Source organism: Cenococcum geophilum (assembly GCF_001692895.1).
Source record: "Cenococcum geophilum 1.58 unplaced genomic scaffold K441scaffold_59, whole genome shotgun sequence".
In the NCBI taxonomy this organism is placed as follows: domain Eukaryota; kingdom Fungi; phylum Ascomycota; class Dothideomycetes; order Gloniales; family Gloniaceae; genus Cenococcum; species Cenococcum geophilum.
Window position 1 is genome coordinate 157,837 of NW_027137617.1, and position 25,250 is coordinate 183,086.

A 25,250-nucleotide genomic window follows, 5' to 3' on the forward strand; every position below is an offset into this window, starting at 1 on the left:
CCTGTAGCAGTAACACGAGGGGCCCGCAGCTTCCATATGAGCTGTGCATCCCCCTAATCAACCTAATCCTCCTAATGGTTGCACTCCAGGGAGGTTTGAAAAGGAGGATGGCCGGATGGATCAAGCACCAGCAATCGGAGAGCATGAGCCTTGGAGCAAGCCTTGGGGCAAGCAGCATGAGTCAATGGGGACTAATACACCCAAACTTGGACTGGCTGGCTGCTCTTACGTCGCTAATACTCACGTTCTGAGCACAAGCGCCTCCTTTCCATGTCCCAAGGTGCAGCAGCGAGCTGAGGCGGCCAAATCATCTTGCTGCACGACCCTGTGTGAGGGGAAATGCTAGCAGAGTGGTGATTGGCTGTGCCAGAGGGCTGGGAATGGCAATCAAAGCGGAGCTGATGGGGTTTGTCCATGAGATCAATCGCGCTGGTCGTGTTGCTCGGAGTGTTTCTTCTCACGCTGACGCAAACAGCTCTCTTCGGACGCGGCGAGGGACTGATGCTCACTCATCCAACTCTATGTAGAGGCAGCTCCAAACAAAGAACAGCCACCCCTTACGTGTGGGGACAGGGTCCGGGTCCAGCTCAGCCCCAGGCAGGCGGCGTTGCAGCTTTGCGACCGCAGGTGGTGTTGACGATCGCATCGGTGCCCGCGGTTGCCCAGGCTGCCTCATCAAGCCCCCGACCAGCGAAAGTCTGACAGGATTGCAGGCTGCTCAGAACAGCGAGCAACAATGACCAACAGCAACTTCCAGCAATTCTGACGGCCATTTCGCACAAAGAGATTTTCGCTAGCCGGGTCGCGTGTAGTAGCAAATAGCAAATAAAATAGTGAAGCCAATGAATGCATGGTAAATAATGATGTGGCCAAAAAGTTTTGGGCGGGAGGGGGGCAAGGTCGTGGTCCGGGCATATCTTCGACGAGGCGCTGAGGGCCGTCGAGTCATCCCTCCCTCTATCAAAACCGCCTCCCTCGCCTCCTCCCCCGGAGCACTCCTCACAGCAAAATGGTCACCTCAATACCTCCAAACGAGCCCTGGGCGGTTTAGACAGCAGTACACGCTTTCATCCTCCCTCGGTTTTGAATCTCAGTCACCCGGCCACTCTCCCCTCCTATTTTTTACCAGACCCTTTGTTTAGCCAGCGCTACCTAGCTTTGTCTCGCAAACGCGCCGACTCTTTCCGCCACTGAACCGTTGCCGCCTTACCCAAAGACTCATACCCATCAGTCATTCACTTCGCTGGGCCCTTTTTAATTCTTGCACCGGTCCAGTGCTTTATTTCCTTCCATTCGACTACTCCCGCCGCCTCTCCCGTCTCGTTGGCCTTGCCTCGTTAACTCGATTGCGACCGCCCCATCAAGACACCAAACCACTTCCGACTGCCCAAACAACGACTTTCTTTCGATAAATTTCCTCGGCAGCCTCCTAATAATTTACGTTTTGCATGCACATTCAAGACACGCACTCCGACTCTGTTTGAGACGACTCAGAAGTTGCTCTTTTCTTGGTGACACTTCCGCTGAGGTAGTCATCATCTAGAACACTTCTTCCATCGACCCAAAACAGTCACAATGTACCCCATGTCCCCAGCTACTCCAGTCACTCGTCGCTCAGATATCGCCATTGCTACTGAAAACAAGGCCTTCGTCAACGGAGGCTTGTCCTGCTAGATCCCCGCAACTCTTCGAACTCCTCGGCTTTTACGGCGGCAAGTAGTGCTGTCATAGGGGCTGAATATCTCGAAGCGCATTGCGGATTGGTCTCGAACAAGGTCTTGTTTTGGTGATTCTGCGGCAGACGGTGACTGGAGTCATCTACGGCGAACGTTTGGACTCGATCTGAGCAATTCACAATTGTCCGGAAAACCCCTCCTTTCGTGCGTCTCTGTCAATCGTCCCTTCTCCATCCTTCGTATATCATTCTGCTTTCCTCTAGCTTTCTAGGCTTTCGCCAGCTATCGCTTGATCATTGGATCGGCATCGCTTCGGAAACCAAACGAGGCAACTTTGAAATCAGGGTAGTGCTTCCCAAAAAGAGGATTAGAATAATAAGTGTAATTCCGTCAGCTGTCGGAATCATACGACGAACAGGCGTAGGGCTTAATCCGAACGGTTTGTCTATCGGTTAATCTCCCGGTCACCCCACGACACTCGATCACGTTTATTTTTATTACAATTCATACAACTCTAGGTTGCCGACGAAAAAGTTTTGAAAACAAAACCCCCTCTCCACTCACTCTTTCACCCTTCTCTCAATCATCATGAGCCTCGACTTCCGGAACCAAAGTCTTGGCGCCAGCCCTCCCCGCAGTCATCCATATGCCTCATCAATTTCATCGTCGGCTTCTTCGTCGACCTCTTCAGTGTTTTCCGTAGATGCGGGGTCTTCACAAGTATCAAGTTCCAGTTCGTCGACATCAAGCTCTGTCCATATCGGATGGGAAACGGACGACATCTGGAGTTCTTCGCGGACAAGAGCCCCTGTCTCGGGCAACGACACTAATGCTGTCAACTCAAGTACCTTTGCACCGATCAGTCGTGTAAGCACCCATCCACGCTATCAGCCTCCGAAATGCCAAGATTTAGCTACGGAGAGAATCCTTCCTCCATTGAGGACGGATCTTCCTCTGCCCGCGGAGCAACGACAGCATCCCCGAAGATCTTCAACAACAATCAACAACCGCCCACCCCCTGCACTTGTACGACAAAGCGAGCGAAAAGTCAACTTTGTGGACTGCCTTGTCGGTGAGCATTGTTCCCATTCCTTTATTTTTTATTCTTCCTTTTCAGTTTACTAAATTCATTGTTCTTGTTTTAAGATTCTGCAACTCAAATGGTGGAGGTAATATGGCCCCTCTCCGTTCCTTCCAGCCGCTGTGAAACGGCTACTGGGCGATGCGTTCTTCCTCTTCGGACTTTCATCCAGGAGACTCTGCGCCGATCACGAACGAGCTATTCAACTCTCCAAGTTGCACTCTACTACCTTGTCCTCATCAAGTCCCACGTACCAAAACATGACTTCACTATGGAGCAACCTGAAGATATGCATTCTCTTCGCGCTCTACAGTGCGGTCGACGTATGTTTTTAGCAGCACTTATCCTCGCTTCCAAGTACTTGCAGGATCGCAATTACTCCGCACGGGCGTGGAGCAAGATATCAGGTTTGAAGGTCTGTGAAATCAATACGAACGAAATGGCTTTTCTTCAAGCAGTCAATTGGAAACTCCACATCACCGACCCAGTTTGGGAACGATGGCAGGAAATCGTTTTGAAGCATACACCTTCTAACCCTCCACCATCTACCGGCACTTTTCCGATTGGTGTAGAGATGAATGCTTGGAAAGCTATCGTCCCCCGCCTAACACCAGATTTGGATACAGTAGAACTTGCTCCTCGTACTCCTGTTACTCAACCCCGTCCGGAGGTTCGGACAGAGTTGAGGAATTACTTTCGGTCTCCCCTGCCACTCCCAGAGGGATCCGGCTCGCAAGAGGGAACACCCACTCCCTCTCATTACAAACTTCCACGCTTTTTAGAGCCAAAACCCGATATGCTTCCGCCCACTCCCACACTAGCTCGTATGGGTCCATTGCCAACACCGAATCTAACCCCTCAATCCGCTGTCTCTGCCACTCCTGCAGCGAGTGTGCTGGCCTTTGGATCGAGGCGGCCATCGATGTGCTCGGCAATGGCACAGGCACAGAACGCGTCCTTGGCGCGGTCATGTGTCGACCAGTGGAACTCCACAGCCAGGAATGGCTTAGAAGCATATCAATTCTGCGGAAGGCGACCATCGCTTGCCCAATCGACTACCTCATCTTCATCATCTCCAGAATCCATGATTGCGGACAACTCCTTACGCTCTTCTCGCGCATCGTCAATATCTTCTGTCTCGTCCGCAGGCTGGGCGCCGAATCAGACCAAGCTGGCCCGATTGGCGACTTGCCGTAGCGCGAGACTACCATATCCGGCGTTGCAGAAGACCAAGGAGACTGTGGACTATGTCTGCAGCGAGCCAATGTCCTCGCCTGATCTTGAAAGTTTCCATCTTGATGATGTTGAGGCGATGACACCGCCAAAATTCCAAAGCCCCGCTTCTATGCGTGTTAATTCTGAGAAGACCCAAAAAGGCCGGAAGCGCTGCCGCTCCTCTGTTGACCTTCAGCTGAATGTGCGGAGCTTGCTCCACTCTTCTCGCTCGACTTCCCTTTTGGGCGAGACCACCGTCCTTCCGGACCGTTCAATTGCTCAATCATTCATGCTCCACTCTTCGGGTGACATGACCCCGTCGTCAGGTACCGGGCCTAAGGGGCTGCAGTCCCCAAAGTGCACGGTGCCGGAGCGTAGATTACCCGTCCAGAAAGACCTCGGGCGAAAGAGGACATGCTGTGCTAGCGAAGCTGCGCGGACTCTTATACGTGAAGGACCGGGGATGTGGGAAGGCGTATTATAGCAATGTCCTTGGCATTACTGTTGTGTGCGCCTCTTTTACCTCTCCCTGGACTGGACAGAGACTGTGGCTGGGCCATGGATGTTGGCAATTTTCACTTGCTATCTATGGCTCTACATACTTCAACGTCCTCCTTTCCGGGACAGTGCACACGACTACACATTGCTCTCTTATACTGCCCATCCACACTATCTAAACAATCTTATAATTGACTGTCACTAAACAAACATACTCTTGTACATCAATTCTAACAGCAGTATTGCTCCCTCGATGACACCCTTTTCCTTCAAACGGACCGTGGGAGACGGAATCTCCCACTATCTCAGTCCTACTTTTCTTTGCTTATCTGTTTATTCTGCTTTCTCTGCTTCGTTTATCAAGGCGTTAAAATGGCTGGGCGGATGCTCTGGGGCTCTGAGGACCGTAGGCTTGGTCCAAGGAGGGAGCTGGTTGCTGATGGATATGCAGTGGTCATGTACGCTTATTAGTTAGCTTAGGATATGAACTATAGTGAGGTCTAAACCTTATTTTGATTCTTCCAATTCGAATTACGCGATGTGTGACGGAGCGCAACTATTCTGTGTTGAAGGGTGTGTGGAGAACAGGCATGTTATCCACTCGATTATAGGAGGGCAATTGTGTTTGGGTAGAGTAGACTACTCGTGCTGACTCTATTGGTTCGGTATTTCTTTTTTTATTTTCGTAATGAGGGACCGGAGTACGACTCAAGAACGAGAACTTGTTCGGCGAATCCGCACATCCAATCGACTTTGCATAATCAGATACCAACTTTGCGGTGTGCTCCGGCTGCTCACCGCCAAGTTCCTACCACGCACTTCACGCAGCACCCGATCTGAACCACCAATGAGCAGGACGCGAGTTTATGCGAGAAAAATAATCTACTAACGATATTGGGGTTGTTTTATTCCATAAATATAAAGCAAAATATTTTGGTGAGCAATCCATTGTGGCAGTGCATAAGCGATGGTGTTGCTCCTAGCAGGGTTACTGACTAGGTCGTGCGGGATTCTGGAATGTCGAAGTTTGGAAAAGATCGACAAAATACAAGGCTGATGGATGAGAAGTGATGTATCCCGTATAAGTGAGACATTATGAAGAGTTATACGAAATACAAAAGAGTCGGAAGAATGGGGTCGCTCAAGAGTGCTTTCGACTGAAAGTCATTATCAGCTTCATTCATTATCTTTTTTACGCTCTAGGGATATCTCCTCATCCCTCCGGTCTTCCATTCTTCTCATCACTTATCGAACCAACTCAGCATTTCCTAACTCATCAGTAAACGGCATACGCTCCCTACATTCAATCCCCTCAGGTCCGCATAATGCTGACCCACGCCTAAAAATACCACAGGTATACCGGTCGCATGCACCATACTAACCAACGTGCCGACCATATCCCCTACCGTATCGCATTTACTAATCACGAAGCCATCAAGGCCCCTTCCAGGGCCAAAGCTGCTGTTGAAATTCCTCGCCTGAGCCACGCTATCCGACCCGACCAAAGCCTCGCCAACCATGAGGATCTTGTCCGGCTTAGCCAGCTTCGCGAACTTCTCAAGCGACGACATGAGCCGCTGGTCGTTGTGCCTCCGCCCGGCCGTATCGATCAGCACGACGCCGAACCCGCTCTTTGCCGCGAACGCCACGGCGTCCGCGGCGATGTTCGCGGCGTCCTTGCCGTACCCGCGCTCGAACAGCTCGACCTCGCCGCCCTCGCGCTTGCTCAGCTCCTTCAGATTCCGCACGTGCACGCGCAGCTGCTCCACGGCGCCGGAGCGGAACGTGTCGGCGGCGGCGATGAGCACGCGGTGGTGGTTCTGGAGTAGGAAGAAGGCGATCTTGGATAGGTTGGTGGATTTGCCGACGCCGTTGACGCCGACGATGGAGAGGACGTAGGGCCGGTTTGTGGCGGTGACGGTGGAGATTTCGCGGAGGAGGTCGAGCGAGGATGTGGGCGTGAGGATCTTGGTGAGGGCGCGCTCCATGGCGGTGCGGATGGTTGCTTCGACGGCTGGAATGGGGTTAGCATTTCATGGATTTGAAAGTAGAGGTATTAGGAGATGTCAACAAAAGAGGATACATACTTGTGAAGCTCCCCGTTTTCAGTCCGATCAAGTCCCGTTCCACGCTCTCACATAACCGGACCGCTGCCTCTCTTGCAACGTTTTTCTTTAATAAATGCTCTTCCATGCCCTTTAACGGCTTGGCAAGGTCTTCTTTGGTGAGCGTCTTCCCGCCCACTACATTTCTGAATAGCCCGCCTATTGCGCCAAAACTTGAACCTACAATTCCGCTTGAGGCAGCGGAGCCGTCTTTCTTAGCGTTGGCGGAAGCCAATATCTCGTCCATCTCTTCATCCAGATCTTTCAACACGAATTCACCTTTGCGTGTCTTGTGGCCCCATGATTCTGGGCTTATTGCTTCCACGGCCTCTGATTCTGCGACGTCATTTGAAGTGGCTGTAGCGGAGTAGTCCAAGACTACAGATCCGTCCTCCTCGTCCGCGCCGAACTCGTTCCATACGCGGTTCTTCTTAGCTGAGCCTTTCGCTCCAGCTTTCCCTCGCCTTGAAGACGCTTCGTCGCCTGACGAAACAGGCGGTGGTGTTGCGGCTGCTTTGACCTTGCGGTCACGTCGGGAGGGCTTGCCTCCTGGGCGGCTCTTTGCGGTAAGAAGGTGGTTTACGGCAGGGGATGCGGGTCGTGAGGTATCGGGTGTAGGGACGGGTGTAACATCTGTAGATGTGTCGGCGTTGTGAGTGAGTTTTTCGGGTGCTAGATCAGCATCTCGTTAGTCGTAATCTTCCAGCTTGAAGGTTACGGAAGGCGCACCTTTCCGTAAAACTGGCATAGGCGGGGGTTCATCCGCCGCATGATCAGTCCCAGAGCTTGAGGGAGGGGTGAGGTCGACATTAGATGTCGGCTCGAATGGTACTGAGGCAGATCCATCGATTGCGGGCTCTAGCTCCTGCATTTTCCTATCGAAATATGGATCGAATGGGCAGTCGACGATGCTCGTATGCTCCTTTTTAAGCTGTTCCCCATATAGGCCTGTAAACAGAGTGCGCACATTATCGAGGAGTTTATCTATCCATGTCAAATGGACCAGTGATTGGTAGACAGCCTGATAGAAATTTAGCAGGCATTCCCGTATATATTTCTATGCAGCATAGATATAAGTTCCAATTCCGCCGTACCACAAATATTAAACCAAGATCTTTCGCCGTAGTCCACTTAAGCGTATATCCTTCCTTCTTATATGTAGGTTTGTGTGAGGCGGAGGTATCGTCGACGGCATTTGCACCGGGCGATTTCCGTTCCTCGATGAAGACATCTCTGATGAGGCTATTGATAACGTTTGCGCCGACGGGAACGTACGTCCTTGACCAGAGGACGACGCCCGAAGTGGATAATATCTCGAATGTATCCAACATGGCTATGATGGTTGTTTTCTGGTGGACGCACAATGACGAGGGTGCGTAGAGATGCGGCGGATTGGAGATCGACACGGAAGTTGCCAGCTATGTCGCATCGCATTTTATGGGTGAAGGCAGAACCTGGGAGCCATTCCACTTCATACCGCCAAACTCAACACCACAACCTCATACAGACCTGCTATACCGCCTTCTCTTCATTCCCCATTACCATTTGCTCACGATTGACGAGACCTCATAATGCAACGGCCAGCGTACTCGAATCCTCCGCCCGCACACTCGCCGCCCCTTCACCATCCGGTACCACAACACGTCTCCTCAGTCCCGCAGCTCCGCTCTCCACCACCGCCAGCACCACAATCACAGCCTCAGAACAGTTATGGCTATCCGCAACAGCAAGGTGGAGGTCCGGGTGGTGGTGGAGGGGGATATGCGCATCCTGCGTTTGGCGGCTTCATGAATGATCCCACCGCCCAGATGGGATTCCAGGTTGGAAAAAGCGCCGTGATGGCTGGACAGGAATATATGGAGCAGAATGTGCGTAAATACCATATGACCTTCATGTGGCTCTTACAAGACTTCAAAATTTCCATACTAGCATCCGTGGGACTTCTTATTAATTATTTTACATATAGTTCAACCGCTACGTCAATGTCAGCGCCCTAAAACACTACTTCAACGTCTCAAACTCCTACGTCGTAAGCAAGCTCTGTATCGTGCTCTTCCCATGGCGGCACCGGCCATGGTCGCGGCAACAGCGTCTCTCCCACAACGGACAGGACGGTTATTACCTGCCTCCTAGGGAAGATACCAATTCACCGGACATGTATATTCCAAGTAAGCTTCCCCTAGCTTTTCCCAACAGACCCAGCCGGGTCTCTTCCCTAGCAACTCTCATGACATGATCTCCAATTACCAAGCTAACAACCCACAGTGATGGCCCTAGTAACCTACATCCTCCTCTCCACCGTCCTCGCCGGCCTACGGGGGGCCTTCCACCCCGAACTCCTCGGCCTAACCGCGACAACCGCCTTCGCCGTCGTGCTCCTCGAAATCCTCGGCCTAAAGCTAGGGACCTACCTCCTCTCTATCAGCTCCGAGTCCCAGCTGCTCGACCTCGTCGCCTACAGCGGCTACAAGTTCGTCGGCATCATCATCACGCTGCTGCTGTCCGAGATCCTGAACCGCACGAACCTGGGCGGCGGGGGAGGCGGCACCGGTGGCTGGGTCGGCTGGATCATCTTCCTCTATGTGTTTTCGGCGAACGCGTTTTTCTTGCTGAGGAGTCTGAGGTATGTGCTGCTTCCGGATGCGGGGCCGTCGAGCGGGAGTGCGGCGAGCTATACGGTGGCGAGGAGCCAGAGGAATCGGAGGACGCAGTTTTTGTTCGTGTATAGCTATGTCGTGCAATTTGTGTTTATGTGGTTGTTGAGTCGGCAGAGTGCGGATCCGAAAGTTGTGAAGGTGTAAAGGGGAGAAGTGTGTATTGGTTTTTAAGAATGAGGACTAGGTAGGGACCGGGTGAGACCCATAGCGAAAGAATTTGAGACGAGCTGTTGGATTGCTTGTGATTTAGCTGGGCGGAAAGCTTTGAAAAGCCTTAAGGGTTATGAGCATGGTAGGTTGGCGTGGGGGCATTCTTAGACGGTGTGGGAGTGAGTGACAGATAAATCAATGTAATCTCATGAGAATATATGGATGACAAGTATCCTAACGGAAACGCCGCTTCCAACCTCTCCAGTTTCTCCAATTTACTCATTCCAAGAAAAAGGCACTCAGATTCCCACTAAGAGTTTGATTCCTGCAGAGTAGTATTTAGAGGAGGCACCACGACTAGATTTCCAGGGGCACAGGCGGCATGTAATCAATCGGAAATGTCATCCAACAATCGAAACACACACCCTCGATGGTATCCTTGTGCTCACATACCTGTTGATCGCCAATGTCTATGGAAACGTTGTCCACGTCTTGTGAGGACAGCTTTTCTATACTATCATCGGAATATTGAAATGGACTCGACAGATGATTAATGTCATCATAAGTCATCGCGGCAGGGGTGGATAGTGAATGATGTTTCGTCACATTAAACCTGTCCTCGATGCTGACCAGGTTCAAGGTTAGCAGTCGAATAATATCTTCTTGATCAGTTAATACGCCCGTGTCAGGATTCTCGTCATAAGAATGTACCCAAAAATCCGTTCCAATGTGTGGATCAGTGGTCAGAGAAAAAACTATCCTCCCAGCGGGGATTTCGCCTTTTGCTAATAAAATCTTAACCCTGGCCGTACTACCAAGTTTAACGGCTTTGAAAAGCTCTCTGATCGGATCCCAACTGCCGCTTGTTTTCAACGAGTCCATTTCTAGAAGGATCTCAAAGACGTTTTCGTGCCTCTCACTTTCCACGGGCTCATCGTTCGAGAAGTCATCGTATTTCCCGCATCTAAGAAGCATGTTAATAATGGATATGACACTGTTCTCTGTAGCCTCATCAAAAGCGTTGTTTTCCGCAGAATTAGAGCGAGAGATGTCTTCTTTAAGATGTCGTATGATGCTTTCGCGATTATGAGTCACCGCGGTGTCAAGGGGTGTGTTCCCAAGCATGTCTCTGGTATCAACATTGCATTTCTCTGTTCCAAGAAGCATCTTAGCCACGGCAAGATGACCGCCGTTTATGGCTTCGTGGAGGGGCGTGTTCCCTTTATAGTTTCCAATATTTACGTTGCATTTTCCTGTTTCGAGAAGTATTCTGCAAATTTGTGTAGAACCGCGTCGTATAGCTGTATAAAGAGCAGTCTCTCCGAAATCACTCTTTGCATCTGCATCGCAGTTTGGGTCTTCAAGAAGTTGAAGGATAATATCCTCTTGGCAGCTCTGTACGGCCTGGTGGAGGGGCGTGCGTCCAGTAATATCTTTGAAATTGACATTGCATTTTCCGGTTCCGAGCAATATCTTAACTATTCGTGCAGACCGACACTGTACAGCTAGATGAAGAAGATGGCCCTTTTCGGTTTGAATATCCAAATTGCAGCCTCGGAGTCCAACCAATTCTCGAGCTATGTCCTCATCACCTTTTTCAATCGCTATGCAGAGAGCGGCAGCTATACTCTGACCCCTTTCTCGTGGATTTATGTCACAGCCAGCGGTGGCAGCCAAGGTCTTAACCATCTCTATTTGTCTAAAAGCAAACGCTTCGGAGAGTAACGAGGAATTAAGATGGTCAGAAATTGTTTTCTTGTTCAGATTAACCCCACAATCCTGAATCATATATCTAAAGGCTTTGTTTCTGCCGTAATGGATTGCGACGAAAATAGGTTGCGAGCAAAGATTCCCTGGCCGTGGATCTCGAAAAGCTGGTTGAAGGGGACTGCCTAGTTTGTGACTTAGAAAGTGAATGGCAACGTCATCCTGTTGAGCTTTCAATGCGAGATTACATAGCTCCGAGAGGTCTAATGCCGTGATACCTCCTGCATGCTTCAAAAAAGTTTCAACAATGGCCACGTCTCCCTTCGCAATTACTGGTGTAAAGACCCGGGCGTTATATGACTTGCCGTCGTATACACCGCCGAACTGATGTAGCCACCTCTCGATTTCTTCCTCGAGGCTATAGCGGATCGCTTGCTTGATATCAATAGATTTCGGATCTCTGGTGACCGGGAAACTTTCGAACTCAGCCTTAGTCCCACTATAGTGACTAGCAGTGTGCTTGTCCAGCTCGCTCTTTGTTTTGACCCCTAGAATTCCATAAGGGCAGCTAGGATAGGTGCAAGTAAATCTGCGGTCATGTTTTTTGATGTGAAGGTCACGTAGCGATCGTTTTTCGAAACCCTCGGTAAAAAAGTTACAGCTCAATCTAGGACATTTGTAAGGCTTAGGTCCGTAATAGGTTGAAAGCTTAAGCTGGAGTCCTGCATTCCCAGCTGCAGAGTCAACTACCTGTTCCAGAATACGCCTTGGTCGCATGATATGCTCCAGCAGTTCCAATTGTTCTGGTACAGCAGAAGGAGGACCGAAGGATGTGCACTGCTTTTTCCAAACCCAGATCGCTGTCAGCAGGCCGTCGAAAATGTCGGATTCCTCAAGCAACTTGAACTTTTGACGTATGTTTTTTGATGTTACTATTTGCGGGTTTACCTTTGACCAGTACTTTTGGAGGAAACCCTGAATTTGTTGCTCAACTTTCTTCACTGCCTGAGCGTCTCCACAATTCTCAATCCAGTGCTCAAGATGGTCGGCCCAGTGCAGTGCAGCGTAAGTGAGGAAGGAGTACCAACCGCTCAATACAAAATCTTTCATTTCTTCGTCAGTTAAACAGTCGTTGAAACATCGCAGGCTAAGATATCCAAGGCAGAGCCGCGTGAGATCAAGTTCGAGGGAAGCTAGCTGCAGGTCAGTTTGGTGATGCAAGAGAAACCTATATATACTTATCAGCACATCTTTGAGAATATGTAGAAGGTCTGGTTATAATTTTCAAGTACTTACGTTCTTGCAGTAAGATGCACAAGCTGAACCGTGTCGTCCGAGTGGCGATATTCAACCAGAGAACCGCAGAGGCCTTTAGCATCTACTTTTAATTTTCTCGACTCAAATTGGACATCCTGGATATCAAGGTTAATGGAGGTAGCTCCTTGAATTTCGTGCCACTTCAAGGGACGTTTGGCGTGGACAATCCAGCCTAGAAGCCTTTCGGCTATCTCTCGCATCAAAACATTGTTGCCTTTAAGAACGCGGTCTACAAGTCTGTCATACCTGCATTCGGAATACAGTAAGCATCTATCAAAATTTGTCAAAAAGGAGTCGTTAAGATTACATACATTTGCTCTAAGTTCCGGGGGAAGATGTCAGGGGTGAGAGCTTCGCTGAGAGCTTCTCGTGAAGGTTGGCCTTTAAGATGTTTCATGGCCAGTTTAGCGAACAAGAACATGCCTATCTAGTAAGTTAGCAAGGCAAAAGCAACTCTATCTACTGAAAGTGTATGCGTGCCATTCGTTCTTTCTGATACAATCGAGAATATCTGCTCTTGGAGGGTGTCATTCCCTTCAAGCGATTGAAATATGACTTGTATTTTTTTACTCCGAATAAGGATGTATTTTTCGATGTCTGCCCTGGTATCCTGGGCAGTGATTTTTATTACTAAGGCTGTTGCGGCAAGGAGTTTTCCAATTTCTCCATCATCTTGGCTAAAGAATAAGCATCTAAGATTGTCAGGATCTGTTCCCGCAAGGTTGTCCATCATTGTACGAAACCACAAGATTGTCTTCTTTTTCTCTTTTCGTCCACATTCATCTAAACCATCGATAACAACGTATACTTTTTCCAAACTTTTTAAGGCAGTTTCTAGTAGTTGTTCTATCAGATCAAGTGACTCGAGTACCGTATGGCCACTTGAAGAGGCTCTTTCAAACATATATGGGAGTAGGGCATGGTTGATATTGAGCAACTGCGCAAGGATTCCTTTTGCAATTGCGGAAAATGTATTTCTTTCAGGGTCATTGTGTCTGCAATAGAAGAATACGACAGAAACCGAGTTTGATTTTCCGAGACTCTGAACGGTTTGGATGATACGAGAAGCAAGTATAGTTTTACCTGGACTCAGAATGCACTAGTCAATTATGGGGTACGAGATCGTAATAATCATCTTGGTGGAAGGGGAGACGCACCGGCTCCTGGAATGCCATTCACCCACAGCAATGGGGAACCGCATGTATCAGGATTCAACCAGCTTTGTATGCGGTCATCATTAGCCAGCCAAAGTCCACTTTCCGGATAGTCCTTAAGCTTGCGTATGAAATTTTCGTAATCTGAGCTTGCAGGAGCGGCAGATAGCCACGCTCTAAGAGTGCCCAGTCGTCGAGACTTCTCCATATCTTCAATGCTTCGACTCTCGGCTTCCGCCTTCAGTCTCGCCGCATGCAACTCTTGAAACAATTGCTCGAAGTGCGCCAGGTTCGCTTCCTTCAACTGTTTGAATTGGATCAAATTCGCTTGGCTTTCTACAAGGTGCTGATTGCGACGAATGTTTTCCAACAACCCTGAAAATTTGGTTCTGAATGTCTTCCACGTAGCCTGAAATAGTTGTTTCCACACTAAGGTCTATCTTAGCAGATGTGAGGGTTAACATAACTCGTTTCAGAACCTACTTCTTTGTTGAAAATATTTGAGTGCCTTTTTGTGAAACTCGAGAATATCGATGTATATCAATGTCAAAGCTCTTTGAAAATGCGGGTTGTGTGAGACTCGCACGTGCTCCAAAAGATCCTGATATTGAGAGAGTAGAGGAAGATTATTTCCTATCTCTTCGTATGCATCTAGTAGCGCGTCGAATGCTTCAGAATATGCACTAGCCACCTGGTTGATAGTGAGCTAATTGATACTTGGACCTAGGCTTGAGCGGATACGTCACCTGCAAGAGGAATTTGGCTGGACCCTGAACATATTAGTGGCCAATAGATGGTCGAATAAATAGGGGTTGGACTTACCCATATAAAGGCGACGAAGATCGATGAATTTGCAAATACTTCAATCACTTTTCCATACTGTTCGATCGCTTCAAGGAAAGCTCTCATTCGGGTAAAATTCCTCATATTACGTTCCGAGCCTTGCTTACTCTGAATCGTACTGATCGTAGCTCGAAGGTCGTCTAAAGTCGAGAATTTGAAGTCATCTCGTTGCTCATCGGTGAGGTTCTTCTCAAAGTCTCTCAATGTGCGTGTGAATTCGCTTTCCTGGCTGGAGGCTATTGCAGCCATTGGGAATGCTATCACAGCCAAGGAAGACCGAAAGACTCTGTCTCAATTGCCGTGTGGTTGGCGGAGGAAAGTCTTCGTGCATGGGCGTAATAGAAAATTGAAGGTTGTCTGGCTGTGCGGTAATGGAATATGCCTTGCCAGAAGGTCCATTAACATTTAATATTTGGGGGGCTGTGAGATTGGCGGCTTCTGCTCGGCCTTCCTTGCAACATCACAGGCATAGGCCGTAGCGAAAGACGTGGAGCTTCCTTCTGATCAATTTCAGTCCGTGTTCCGCTATTGTATCTTGGGTGATATAAAATCTCTGGTGTATTCTTAGACATGCAACTCGAATTGGCATCATGACAGTACAAAAGCGGCCTCGGCTTTGGAGCGCGAGCTCGGACGACCTTCGCCAGAACTGCAAGCGGCACTTTAACTCTATCCATCCTTCTTCAAACTCATCGTCTCCCCAGTATGTCGAACCTCCAAACTCCGAATCTTGGCTTATTAGAAGATTATCATCAGAATGAAATTATTAAAGCTAACGAAGCACGGTAATGAAGGAACCCACAACACCGTCAGGATGATTGCGACAATCTTCACACCGCGCACTCCCACTCAACGCATGGGCCTGACAGTAATAATACTAAAGATGGCGATGGAGATGTATACATGTCTGAATCTGCCTGCGGCGTTCTAAAAGATGGATCTGCGTTAAGAATGATCCAGTCCACCTCAAATAGGACAGGATCAATCGAAGGTCACACAATCCGTCGTACCCCGGAAATATGTTTTGGTGCGGTATGTTTAGAGCTCTTGCCCCAGGCTGGATATGAACCAGACGGCTTTTCGTGCCTCTTTTGAAGAGTCGAGAAAGTTTCAACCCGATACGACTAGATATGCTAAGATCTTCGAAGATATGTGACGTAAAGGCTAAACTATTCGATACCCCAGAAATTTTCGAAGCCTGCACCCTCTCACTTGCGAAGGAAACGGACCATCAATATTATGAAGTGGTCATTGTCCGCCGCGAGAGTTTTTATATATTACAGTCTGCTAATGGTACAGACATCGCTGTACTCAATAAACATACTACTCGGTGTCTTCAAGATGTACAGGACCAGACATCTGTACGATACGAGTCATTTATCGAGGCCAATGAATGGACGGAAAGAATCAAAGTTTGGAATCAGACTGGAAAGCCGTGTATGCTGGCTCTAAATGTTGTTGTTTACGGTTCGCACCCTGAGCTTCCCACAATCGGCACAATTTTCTCTAAAGCTAGGCTGTACTTTCAACATCCTATCCGTTGCCCTCCTGGAATTGAGTATAATAATCCGCATTACCTGAGCTTCTCAGAAATCACGGGTTCAAGCGTCGATACACTTGCTGCATCTTCTTCGACACAAGTAGTTTCGATGCAGCCTCAGTACAGTGTTTTGTCTTGTTTAGAGGATCTTCATCAACCCGGAAGCCTGCGGAGCATACAGGTGAATTCTAGCATTCAGACTAAGCTTCTCGTGTAAGTCTTCTCGATCGAGCCTACCTATAACATCTTCAATCTTTGGTTTTTGTTCTAATCCGCCTTCAGCCATCAAAGGAAGGGAGTTGATTACATTGAGAAGAGGGAAGCTGGCACCGTATTCCCTAAAACTTCCTTGTGGAAGCTCGTTCAAAATGGTGCATGCGGCTCTTTGTAAGTTATCTCAGTATCGTCATTCTTGTTCTTGTCTCTCCAATCCATATATCATTTCTCACACTATTTTGCAGCTACGAGCACGTGATCACTGGCACACGACGACCAAAACTACCCGAGTCCCCACTAGGCGGAATTCTTGCGGATGAAATGGGTCTAGGAAAGTCACTGACAATTCTATCGGCTATAGTGGGCTCCCTTTCGAAAGCAGAGGAATTTTCGCATTCTAGGAGTCAAGGCCAAAAGCGCACCGCAAAGGCTACGCTTATAATTGCCCCATCTGTTTGTTAGTCCTTCCCTGAACTGGATCACGTGGATGAAGTGGGATCATAAGACTTACAATGCGTTACAGTACTCATGGATGGTTGGGTCCAAGAAGTACAGAAGTAAGCGCGGACTGACTTTCTCTGGCTGCGGCAACTAACTATACAATAAGACATATCCTTCCCAACATCTTAACTGTTCACAAATATCATGGCCCCAAAAGAGAGACAGATCTAACCGAATTACGGAATTTCGACATTGTTTTCACAACTTACGCCACCATTGCAGCGGAATTTTGTAAAGGAGTCAGTTTGATTCACCAACTAGAATATTACAGGCTGGTTCTCGACGAAGGTAAGGACATGGTTCGAGTTGGTGCACAGAGATTCAGAGAGGTGGCATTGCATACGACGACCATTGTCCCAATGTACTCCTTATCATAATTCTTCTCTGGACTTCGCCATCATCAAATACTAGATAAGCTAATTATGACATTCTGCAGCCCATTCTATTCGTCATCAAGAAACGAAGCAATTTCGGGCAGTCTCGACAATTTCTGCAAAGTTCCGCTGGTGTTTAACGGGAACACCAATACAGAACTCTCTGTGTGACCTAGGCGCCTTAATCAAGTTTCTTCGGGTACCTCAATTAGAGACTACTGGAGCATTCCGTTATTACATTATCAATCCCATCGAATCTAATGATCGAACCGGGTTCGAGAATCTCCGTCATTTGTTGGAATTCATTTGCTTGCGGCGCACAAGTGATATTCTTGGCCTTCCCAAGCCAACTACGAATACTTATTTTTTGGAACTTTCCGCCATAGAAAGTGAAGAATATTCGAGTGTTGGGGAAACTTGTCGTCAGGAAATCGACAAAGCCGTCAGCGGGCGTCATCACTCAAAAGCCTATTCTGGTATTCTACAAGCTATTCTGGCTCTTCGTTTACTATGTAATCATGGTACGCATGGCGATTTTTTCCAGAGCCTGGATGGATCACTGCCTTCGGATCCAGATGAAGCTATATCTTTGCTACAGCAGAGCGATAATGCTGTCTGTACTTACTGCTCATGCGACGTAGCTTCAGTCGGGGAACCCAACGATCTATCATCCGGCGTTCTCACAGTCTGCTCACACATTTTTTGCGCAGATTGTCTGCCACAGTACAAGTCTGATTTAGATAAAGTCAGGGAAGGCGCTAAAGCTCAATGCCCTGTGTGCAATCGTATGATTGGGAGAAGTTTCCTCGTAGCAAAAGCTGTAAGGAATGTACAACTCAAGCCCGAATCTTCATCGTCAAGATTACCCGCGCCACTTATTAGGTACGATATTAGCAGCGGTATATCTACAAAGATATCTAGCCTTATCCAAGACATTGAATGCCATCTACATACAGACAAAAGGTGAGTTTTGGAATTCGTAAAGGCCCTTCCGGCGTGGTTCTGAAATTAGTCTTGGCATAATTGCTCTCAAGAGACTATTTAGGATTGTTGGGTACTGTATTTCAGGCTTTGGTGTACTTTTAGTTTCGTACTTTTCTATAAACAGAGCCTGTTGAAGTTACGAGCATGCTAACATATTTTGGCATTTTCAGCATCGTATTCTCGACTTGGAAAAAATCCCTGGAATTGGTGGCTCGCTTGCTAGCTGTGAAAGACATACCATTTGTTAGTGTGGATGGTTCGATATCACTCAAGCACAGAAGGAAAGTGCTCTTAGACTTCCAGGAGAACTCTGCAACCACCATACTTTTGATGACTCTTGGAACTGGCGCTATGGGGTAAGCAAATTTCAGCCATATTCCATTCTGTCCTGTGCGCTAACATATATCCGCTTAGACTTAATTTAACTGCCGCCTCGAGAATCCATATTCTAGAACCGCAGTGGAACCCCTCAGTGGAGACTCAAGCCGTTGGCCGTGCTGTCCGCCTCGGCCAGGAAAAACAGGTCACCATTATCCGGTACATCATCAAGAATACCGTAGAGGAGGTGAGCGCCAAGTGACCGATAGCCTCTCTAATGGGCTGATTTAGCATTGTTATCTAGTACATCCAGTCGCACCAGTCGAGGAAATTGCAGCTGGCCTCCGTGGGCTGGGAGAAGGAGAGTGAAGACAAAGAAGACCAGAAGTTGAAGAAAATAATAGTTAATGCTTCCCCTCACAGATTCAGAATATTTTATACATCATATTCGAGTCTACGAACACCTATCGTTAACTTCTACGCAGGAACTACGATCGGTCGTACTTAGAGACACTTAGGTAGTTTGGCTACCGTTACGAAGGCCGAAAGATCAATTTATGTTAAACGGGAAACCATGACACTCCAACGATGGTGTACGATTTGCTAAATATTTTTAAATAGATCTTAGAAGGGTCCTAAATTCCTACATTAACAATATAAAGCTCTCCTTTGTAAACAGGGTTGCAAATCAATTAACTTAACTTAACTAGGGCTTAAAATTAGTTAAATTGAGAGCTTTATAAGCAGAGAGCTTAGTTAATTAAATTAATTAAATTAATATTAAAGTCTTAGTAACTAGTTTAACTAAGTCTAACTAATATAGTTAATAACTATTATAAGTTCTTAGTATAGAGCTAATATAGGACGACTTATCTAGCGACGCCTAAATTATTTCCTACTATTCTTTCTATTGGCTAACTATTAGTATATATTACGGCATTAGTAGAAAATAGCAACTAGTTATAGTTATAGTAGACATTATAGTAGACAAATGTAATAGCTTAAATACTATATTACAAAGATATTAAGCTAAGGAGAAAAAGAAGAGGTATATATAGAGGAAGAGACGTACTATATATATATTAAGGCGCTAAGCCCCTAGCTAAACCCCTAACTAGGCCCTATATAGGTAATATATAATAGTGCTATAATATATAGGGCTTATATAGCTTTTATATAACTAGGGAACTATATAAAAACCCTACTTTAAGCCATATTATTATTATTATTCTTTTTTCCCTCTAGCTCTAGGTCTTTATTAATAGATAATTAAATTATACAGGCCTATATATATCCTCTTTACTATATATTACAAACGCTTTAAGTACAATATTATGACTACTTAGAGAAGAGTTAGAAGAAGCTAGTTGGTTAATATAGGCACGGTCTAGGATGGAACTAGTAGAACTATATAACGAGGAATGGTAACTAAGGTCACATAATAAGCTCTATAAGCTCTGCGAGATCTATAAGGAACGTTTTATATACCTTATATATCTTATATATCTTATATATAAGAAGGATTTTATAGAAGTATAGTTATATATTTAAGGACCCTTAATCCCTACCTAGATAGTTCCTTCCTTATAGTGATTCTTAGAATATAATTAAAGTTAATCTGTTGGGCAACCACTCTACTAGTTATTATTACGTTGTTGACTTTCTATATTACCTATATACCTAGCCCATTAACGAGTTTACCGTAGTTCCTACTATAAGGCTCCGTTATATAATTACTACCTAGTTACGGTCTTAGAAGTCAAACAATATACTACTAAAAGCAGCCACTATAATACTATTAACGGCAGCAACTATTTTAAGGATAAGTGGAGATATAAGTATATAAGATACTAATTTATAACTAGTTACAGTTAAACAGATATAAGAAATAGTTAATTAGTTAAACAAAAACAACTAATTACTTAAAGAAAGACTTAATGGAATTGGAGTAGTAAAGGTTAAGTTACCTTTAATTAAATAATTCTTAGGAGAGAGATTAAAGCTTAAAGGATTTCTTACGTAAATATATTTTAAAGTTATATAAGAAGGGGCTAAGTTAGCCATGTTAATGGATTAAATAGCCTACGTAGGATTATTCTTAATAGGAAGGGCGCTTAAATAGTTTAAACCCTACTTAATGGAAATATAGGCTAATAGAATAACTACTATTAATTAAAATATACGATTTATATTTTCTAGCTAGGTAGGATTTGCGGAATAATTAATATAGATATTTAAGGACCCGGAAGCAATAGTTATAGTAAAAAAAAAGCTTTAGGACCTAATATAGTAAACCTTAGCAATTAAGTATATAACGTAGTTTTAAATACTTACTATATAGGTTAAATGGAATAATAAGGCGCTTATGGTATAGTATAAATAGGGACTTAAGGCTAAAGTCTAGAATATAATTATCCTAATAAAAGATATAGACACCCTTAGGGAATTAATAGATTAAGTAATTAAGATTAATAATAGGATCTTCTAAAGGGAATAGGCTAAGAGAGGCTAGGATAGAGTTCTATAGTTATATAAGGCGTAAAGTATATAATAACTAAAGCTAAATTAGAAACTATAGTATAGCGTAGAGCTAATAGACCTAAGTAGTACTAAAGAAACCTATAAGAGATAGGGAAAGCAACTATAAAAACCTAGAAGTTAAGGATTAAGTAATTATAGGACTAAGAAGTATAGGCTAAACTAAAGATCTTAATAGGAGAAGATATTTAAGCGGACTCTATAGTAAAAGTAATAGTTTAAAGATAGAGCTTATATAAATTATAAGAAATAGGGTTATTTTATTAAAGATTATAAAAGTAGTTAAAGTCACTATATAGTAAAGGGAACTAGACTAATAGTATATAATATATACGTATAGAAAAATAATAGTGTACTATAAGGAACAAAAGAGTATTTAATTAGGAGTTTTGCGTTTTGTTATAATAACATATACTAAATTTATAAAGACGATAAGTATAGCGTAAGCTATTAGCTATAGAAGCTAGAGTTAAAAGAACTTAAAGAAATTAGAGAGTTAGATAAAGAATAAGATTAACTCTATAAGCTAGATTAAGATATTATAATAATATATAGATAAAGATTAGTAATAATAATAATAGAGTTAAAGTACTTATTAATTAATAACAATAAGGATAGAAAAGGAACTAACTAGGGGTATCTAAACCTTAATAATGTAATAAAAGTAAAGACTAAAACCGCTATAAAGCAAGGTTTAGTAACGGGTATTATAATACTATTAGATATAGTATCTATTGCTTTATAAGATAGAAGAAGCAATATTTAAAGACGATTAAGTAAGTAGATAACTGCTAGTGCTAGTTTACTACTTAATAAAGGTAAAAGGCTAAAGGCTTAAGATTTTTAAGACAAGATAANANANNANTAAGANTCTTAAGATAAGNTAANNTANGCTTAAGNACCTATAATAGANAATAANCGATANAGNAGAGTAATAGCTTAGTTTAGTAATATATAAATAAGCTTAGGACGAAGTTTCCTAAAGGTATAAGATTCTTAAAGTAAGATAAGTAAAATTTAAAACTCTTAAGATAAGATAAGAATACTAGTAAAGCCTAGTTAAACTAAGGCTAAAGCGCAGCTTAAGAAAGAAGTAAGCTTAGAATTAAAGAATCTAAGGGACTAAGAATTTAGAGTATAAATAAGGACACCTATACATAAAAAGTAAGAAACTTTACTATAGATTAAAGAATCTGCGATATAAATAGTAGTTAAACTAGAAGATAGATATATAAACCTAGAGAACTTATTAGGGGAATATAGTGTTCAGCCTAAAGATTAAAAAGTTAATATTAATAATAATAATAATAATTCATTGCTTAACGTCCGATTTAGATCCCTATTAGGCCTACGCGGACTACTCCTTATTTACATATAGAGAGAAAACTCTATTTAAGAAAAATAAGAAAACCCTGTAATCTATCTCCCCGCCTTTTAGGACTCGCCTACTTAACGCCTATAAGTTGCCTATAGTGCTCTACTACCTTACTATTTAACCTCTTTAGGAACTACTACTGCCGTAACAAGCCTATGGACGCGCTAGTATTATAAACTTTTACTCTACTACTATAGAGTTACTAGGGGGCACCTACTACTCGCCCCCTTGCCTTTTATTACTATTTCCCTTACAACCCTGTCACGGGACGGGGCAGTGGCTATAAGACGTATATATTCGAGGAGTCTACAAAACGTTACGCGATTGATCGTAAGGGTTGAGGGCGTAAGGAGGTGATATACCTACGCGTAGCTGATATAAGCTATATGTGAGGTGTATGCAAGAGCACGGGGCTCTCCTATAGAGGCCCCTACGGTGGGGTTCCGTAATACTACCCCCCCTTCTATAGAGGCGGAGCTCCGGCGACGCTGTAGTTACTATATATATATAAAAGGGACACTTAGGGTATAGAAAAGAAGAAAGGGGGATATTACTAAAGGCTTAAAACAATGTTATATAATAAGGCTTAGCATCTAAGAATCTAACTAATTAGACAACTTTAACCGCCGGTTAAAGTTCCTAGACATCTTAACGATATTCCGGTCACATAATCGCACTTTACTATAATCTAACGGCAATTTAACGGCAATTTGCCCCTACGTAGTAATATATAATGGTTTAACTCTATAAGGGCTCCTATAGAGGATTAGGTATAAAATCTCTACTTAGGCCCAGTTTTTATAGGTTCGCGTAGTAAAAGTCACTAATTAGATCCTTTGCATTTTCGAAGTCTTCCTATAGTTGCCATTCTAGCTAATCTATATTAAATCCTGTGTATATAGCTCTATAGTAGAGCCGTCGTCCTCTGCCTTTACCAAAGTATTTAGAGTTAATAATTCGTTTAACGGTCCACTCCTCATGGTTCTTATCTTTATTCTTATCTTAAATTAGTACTAGTAGGGGTTTAGGCTATATCTGCCCTAGTAAGGGGTTAGGCTAATAAAGGTGTAGTAGCTATAGGTAAAATACAGGCTATATCCCGTAGGTAGCTAGGGTAGGCGGGAGCTCTAGCTCGTATACAGCTCCCCTATTAATAACTTGTTTAATTGGGTAGGGGCTAAGGTTCTTATAATTAAGTGACTTTATAGGCCTTTATATAGAGATATTGCGTATATCTAGCTATACCTAGTCGCCAACACGCATCTCTAGTGGTGGCGTTCTATAACGGTCGGCGAAGTAGGCCTACTTTGCTTAAGCCTAGGCCATTTCTCCCTTATAGTAGTCAAGTAGATTTTTTATATGGTCTACATACTGGTCGGCAAGTAGCATCTTAAGGCGTTTTCCATATAGCAGTTTCTTATTAATAGGTTCTGGTGGTTCTATGCCGGATTAGGGGTAATATCCCTTATTCGCGAAGAATAGGGTAAGTCCTATAGTAGTTAAGACGTAGTTATTTACTGCGAATTTACCTAGTAGGAGGTAATCTACCTAGTTATCTTAACTATAGGCAACTACCTGTCGTAGGTACGCTTTTATATTAGCATTAGCGTTTTCTAATTGCCTAGTAGTTTTATAGTAGAAGGATATAGACATCTTAACGGAGATGCTAAGGCGTTAGTAGATTTGTCTCTATACATTAGAGCTAAACTATATACCTTAGTTAGACGTAATTAAGTTAGGTAACCTATATAATCGGTAGATTTCGCGGAAGAAGGCGTTAGTAACGTCACTAACGGCTACGCCTTCAGTTAGGACGTAGTGGCGCTCTTTTATAAGTCGGTATATTATTATAAGGATATTCTTATAGGTATGGCCATGTCGCTTATAGGGTGGTAGGTTAATAATAAAATCTATAGCGATATCTGCCCATTATTATATAGGTACTAGTAGAGGGTATAATAGTCCTTAGTACTTTATATTAAAGGCCTTAGCGCGCTTACAACTATAGTAGGCGCCTATAAAGCGTTTAACTAAGTCTATTATTTTAGGCTAGAAGTAGTATCGGCTAAGAAGCTTATAGGTTCCTCCTCTACCTAGGTGGCCGCTTAATNNGAGGTNNTAGGCNATTTAGATTAGTTNCNNTTATANATTTTCTAAGTTAGGGATAAATAGACGGCCTCTATAATAGAGCCTATTCTCTTTTACTTCTAAGGCTGCCATATTAATCTAGCCTAAGCTTTAGAGTTTAGTTAGCAGTATATAGGCGCTAGCGGTCTTTGCGGTAATAAGTTAATATAGTAATAGGTTAACAGAGGTGTTATATGCCGTGGTGATAAGCTTATTAATTTCAGAAGGTGATTCTAGTTCTATAGTATAGAGCTAAGGTATAGTTAGCTCTATTATAGGTAGCATACCTAGGGCCAAATTCNATNCTTTTANGATNNTNTATTNTTGGAACTNGTTNTNGGGGTNATCTTTAGACTAAGGAAGGTCTTATAAGCGGCGTGTTAGGCTATTAGGCTTAGTACCTTATACTCCTAGCCTATATACGATTTTAAAGTTAAAACTAAAGAGAAACTCGTTCCAGCGTGCTTAACGTCAGTTTAGCTATTTTATAGTTATAAAGTACTTAAAATTGCGATAATCCGTAAGGACTTTAGTTGGCTAGTTAGGTTCTGCTAAGGAAAGTTCCGGTTAGAATTTCTTAAACGCTTATATAATTGCAAGAAGTTCCTTATTATAGATCTTATAGTTATATTCTTATAGTATAAGCTTAGATAAATAGAATGCGACTAAGTAGAGAAGACCGTTGTCGCCCATCTAGGAAAGGACGCCTGCGTTAACGTGGTCTAAGGAGTTAGTCTTAAGATAAAGTTGTCGTCCTAGTATAAAGTAAGCTAGGATAGGTGTTTTAGTAAAAGCATCTTTAAGGTCTTGGAACGCCTTCTCGTATTTAGGCGTCTAGATAAAACGTAGATATATTTTTCTTCCTTTTATAGAA

At 44.4% G+C, this 25,250-nt stretch overlaps 7 protein-coding genes across 7 annotated transcripts; 3 read left to right on the forward strand and 4 right to left on the reverse strand.

Moving 5' to 3' along the window:
- Positions 1-222: 222 nt before the first annotated feature.
- K441DRAFT_667970 (uncharacterized protein) lies at positions 223-862 on the reverse strand. Its single transcript, XM_067649924.1, has one exon. It carries the CDS (start codon positions 771-773, stop codon positions 588-590), a length of 186 nt encoding a protein of 61 aa, XP_067498661.1. The 5' UTR covers positions 774-862; the 3' UTR covers positions 223-587.
- A 1,402-nt stretch (positions 863-2,264) lies between these two features.
- On the forward strand, positions 2,265-4,456 carry K441DRAFT_585216 (uncharacterized protein; the record flags this gene model as incomplete). The annotated part of the gene is made up of 2 exons (XM_067644569.1): positions 2,265-2,748; positions 2,823-4,456. 2 exons carry the CDS (start codon positions 2,265-2,267, stop codon positions 4,454-4,456), a joined length of 2,118 nt encoding a protein of 705 aa, XP_067498662.1.
- Positions 4,457-5,317: 861 nt separating this feature from the next.
- On the reverse strand, positions 5,318-7,961 carry K441DRAFT_619954 (P-loop containing nucleoside triphosphate hydrolase protein). The gene is made up of 4 exons (XM_067645900.1): positions 7,670-7,961; positions 7,305-7,596; positions 6,558-7,247; positions 5,318-6,484 (listed from the first exon to the last, which is right to left on the reverse strand). Exons 1-4 carry the CDS (start codon positions 7,904-7,906, stop codon positions 5,739-5,741), a joined length of 1,965 nt encoding a protein of 654 aa, XP_067498663.1. The 5' UTR covers positions 7,907-7,961; the 3' UTR covers positions 5,318-5,738.
- A 197-nt stretch (positions 7,962-8,158) lies between these two features.
- Positions 8,159-9,636, forward strand: K441DRAFT_645362 (uncharacterized protein). The gene is made up of 3 exons (XM_067646793.1): positions 8,159-8,443; positions 8,542-8,743; positions 8,841-9,636. Exons 1-3 carry the CDS (start codon positions 8,363-8,365, stop codon positions 9,374-9,376), a joined length of 819 nt encoding a protein of 272 aa, XP_067498664.1. The 5' UTR covers positions 8,159-8,362; the 3' UTR covers positions 9,377-9,636.
- Positions 9,637-10,435: 799 nt separating this feature from the next.
- On the reverse strand, positions 10,436-10,864 carry K441DRAFT_493847 (ankyrin; the record flags this gene model as incomplete). Its single annotated transcript, XM_067641992.1, has 1 exon — positions 10,436-10,864. A coding segment is annotated over one exon (429 nt), but the record flags the coding sequence as incomplete, so codon positions are not given.
- Positions 10,865-11,557: 693 nt separating this feature from the next.
- On the reverse strand, positions 11,558-15,106 carry K441DRAFT_735813 (uncharacterized protein; the record flags this gene model as incomplete). Its single annotated transcript, XM_067654298.1, has 7 exons — positions 14,383-15,106; positions 14,044-14,251; positions 13,560-13,989; positions 12,906-13,446; positions 12,718-12,833; positions 12,386-12,652; positions 11,558-12,317 (listed from the first exon to the last, which is right to left on the reverse strand). Coding segments are annotated over exons 1-7 (2,592 nt in total), but the record flags the coding sequence as incomplete, so codon positions are not given.
- K441DRAFT_667976 (uncharacterized protein) lies at positions 14,912-19,087 on the forward strand. The gene is made up of 12 exons (XM_067649925.1): positions 14,912-15,106; positions 15,198-15,435; positions 15,552-16,156; positions 16,226-16,330; positions 16,405-16,616; positions 16,683-16,716; positions 16,767-16,948; positions 17,097-17,997; positions 18,189-18,374; positions 18,433-18,583; positions 18,641-18,739; positions 18,822-19,087. The coding sequence occupies exons 1-12, from the start codon at positions 14,994-14,996 to the stop codon at positions 18,852-18,854; spliced, it is 2,859 nt and encodes a 952-aa protein (XP_067498667.1). The 5' UTR covers positions 14,912-14,993; the 3' UTR covers positions 18,855-19,087.
- The last annotated feature ends 6,163 nt before the right edge of the window (positions 19,088-25,250 follow it).

What these genes read in the sequence shown, in the direction of transcription:
- K441DRAFT_667970 (XM_067649924.1), bottom strand. Translation starts at nt 773, where the DNA reads ATGGCCGTCAGAATTGCTGGAAGTTGCTGTTGGTCATTGTTGCTCGCT.
- K441DRAFT_619954 (XM_067645900.1), bottom strand. Translation starts at nt 7,906, where the DNA reads ATGTTGGATACATTCGAGATATTATCCACTTCGGGCGTCGTCCTCTGG. An exon ending in TATGCCAGTTTTACGGAAAG is followed by an intron (nt 7,248 to 7,304) that starts GTGCGCCTTCCG and finishes ATGCTGATCTAG; the next exon opens with CACCCGAAAAACTCACTCAC. An exon ending in GAAAACGGGGAGCTTCACAA is followed by an intron (nt 6,485 to 6,557) that starts GTATGTATCCTC and finishes ACCCCATTCCAG; the next exon opens with CCGTCGAAGCAACCATCCGC.
- K441DRAFT_645362 (XM_067646793.1), top strand. Translation starts at nt 8,363, where the DNA reads ATGAATGATCCCACCGCCCAGATGGGATTCCAGGTTGGAAAAAGCGCC. An exon ending in AGGAATATATGGAGCAGAAT is followed by an intron (nt 8,444 to 8,541) that starts GTGCGTAAATAC and finishes TTTTACATATAG; the next exon opens with TTCAACCGCTACGTCAATGT. An exon ending in ACCGGACATGTATATTCCAA is followed by an intron (nt 8,744 to 8,840) that starts GTAAGCTTCCCC and finishes AACAACCCACAG; the next exon opens with TGATGGCCCTAGTAACCTAC.
- K441DRAFT_667976 (XM_067649925.1), top strand. Translation starts at nt 14,994, where the DNA reads ATGACAGTACAAAAGCGGCCTCGGCTTTGGAGCGCGAGCTCGGACGAC. An exon ending in TCAAACTCATCGTCTCCCCA is followed by an intron (nt 15,107 to 15,197) that starts GTATGTCGAACC and finishes ACGGTAATGAAG; the next exon opens with GAACCCACAACACCGTCAGG. An exon ending in TCAAGAATACCGTAGAGGAG is followed by an intron (nt 18,584 to 18,640) that starts GTGAGCGCCAAG and finishes ATTGTTATCTAG; the next exon opens with TACATCCAGTCGCACCAGTC.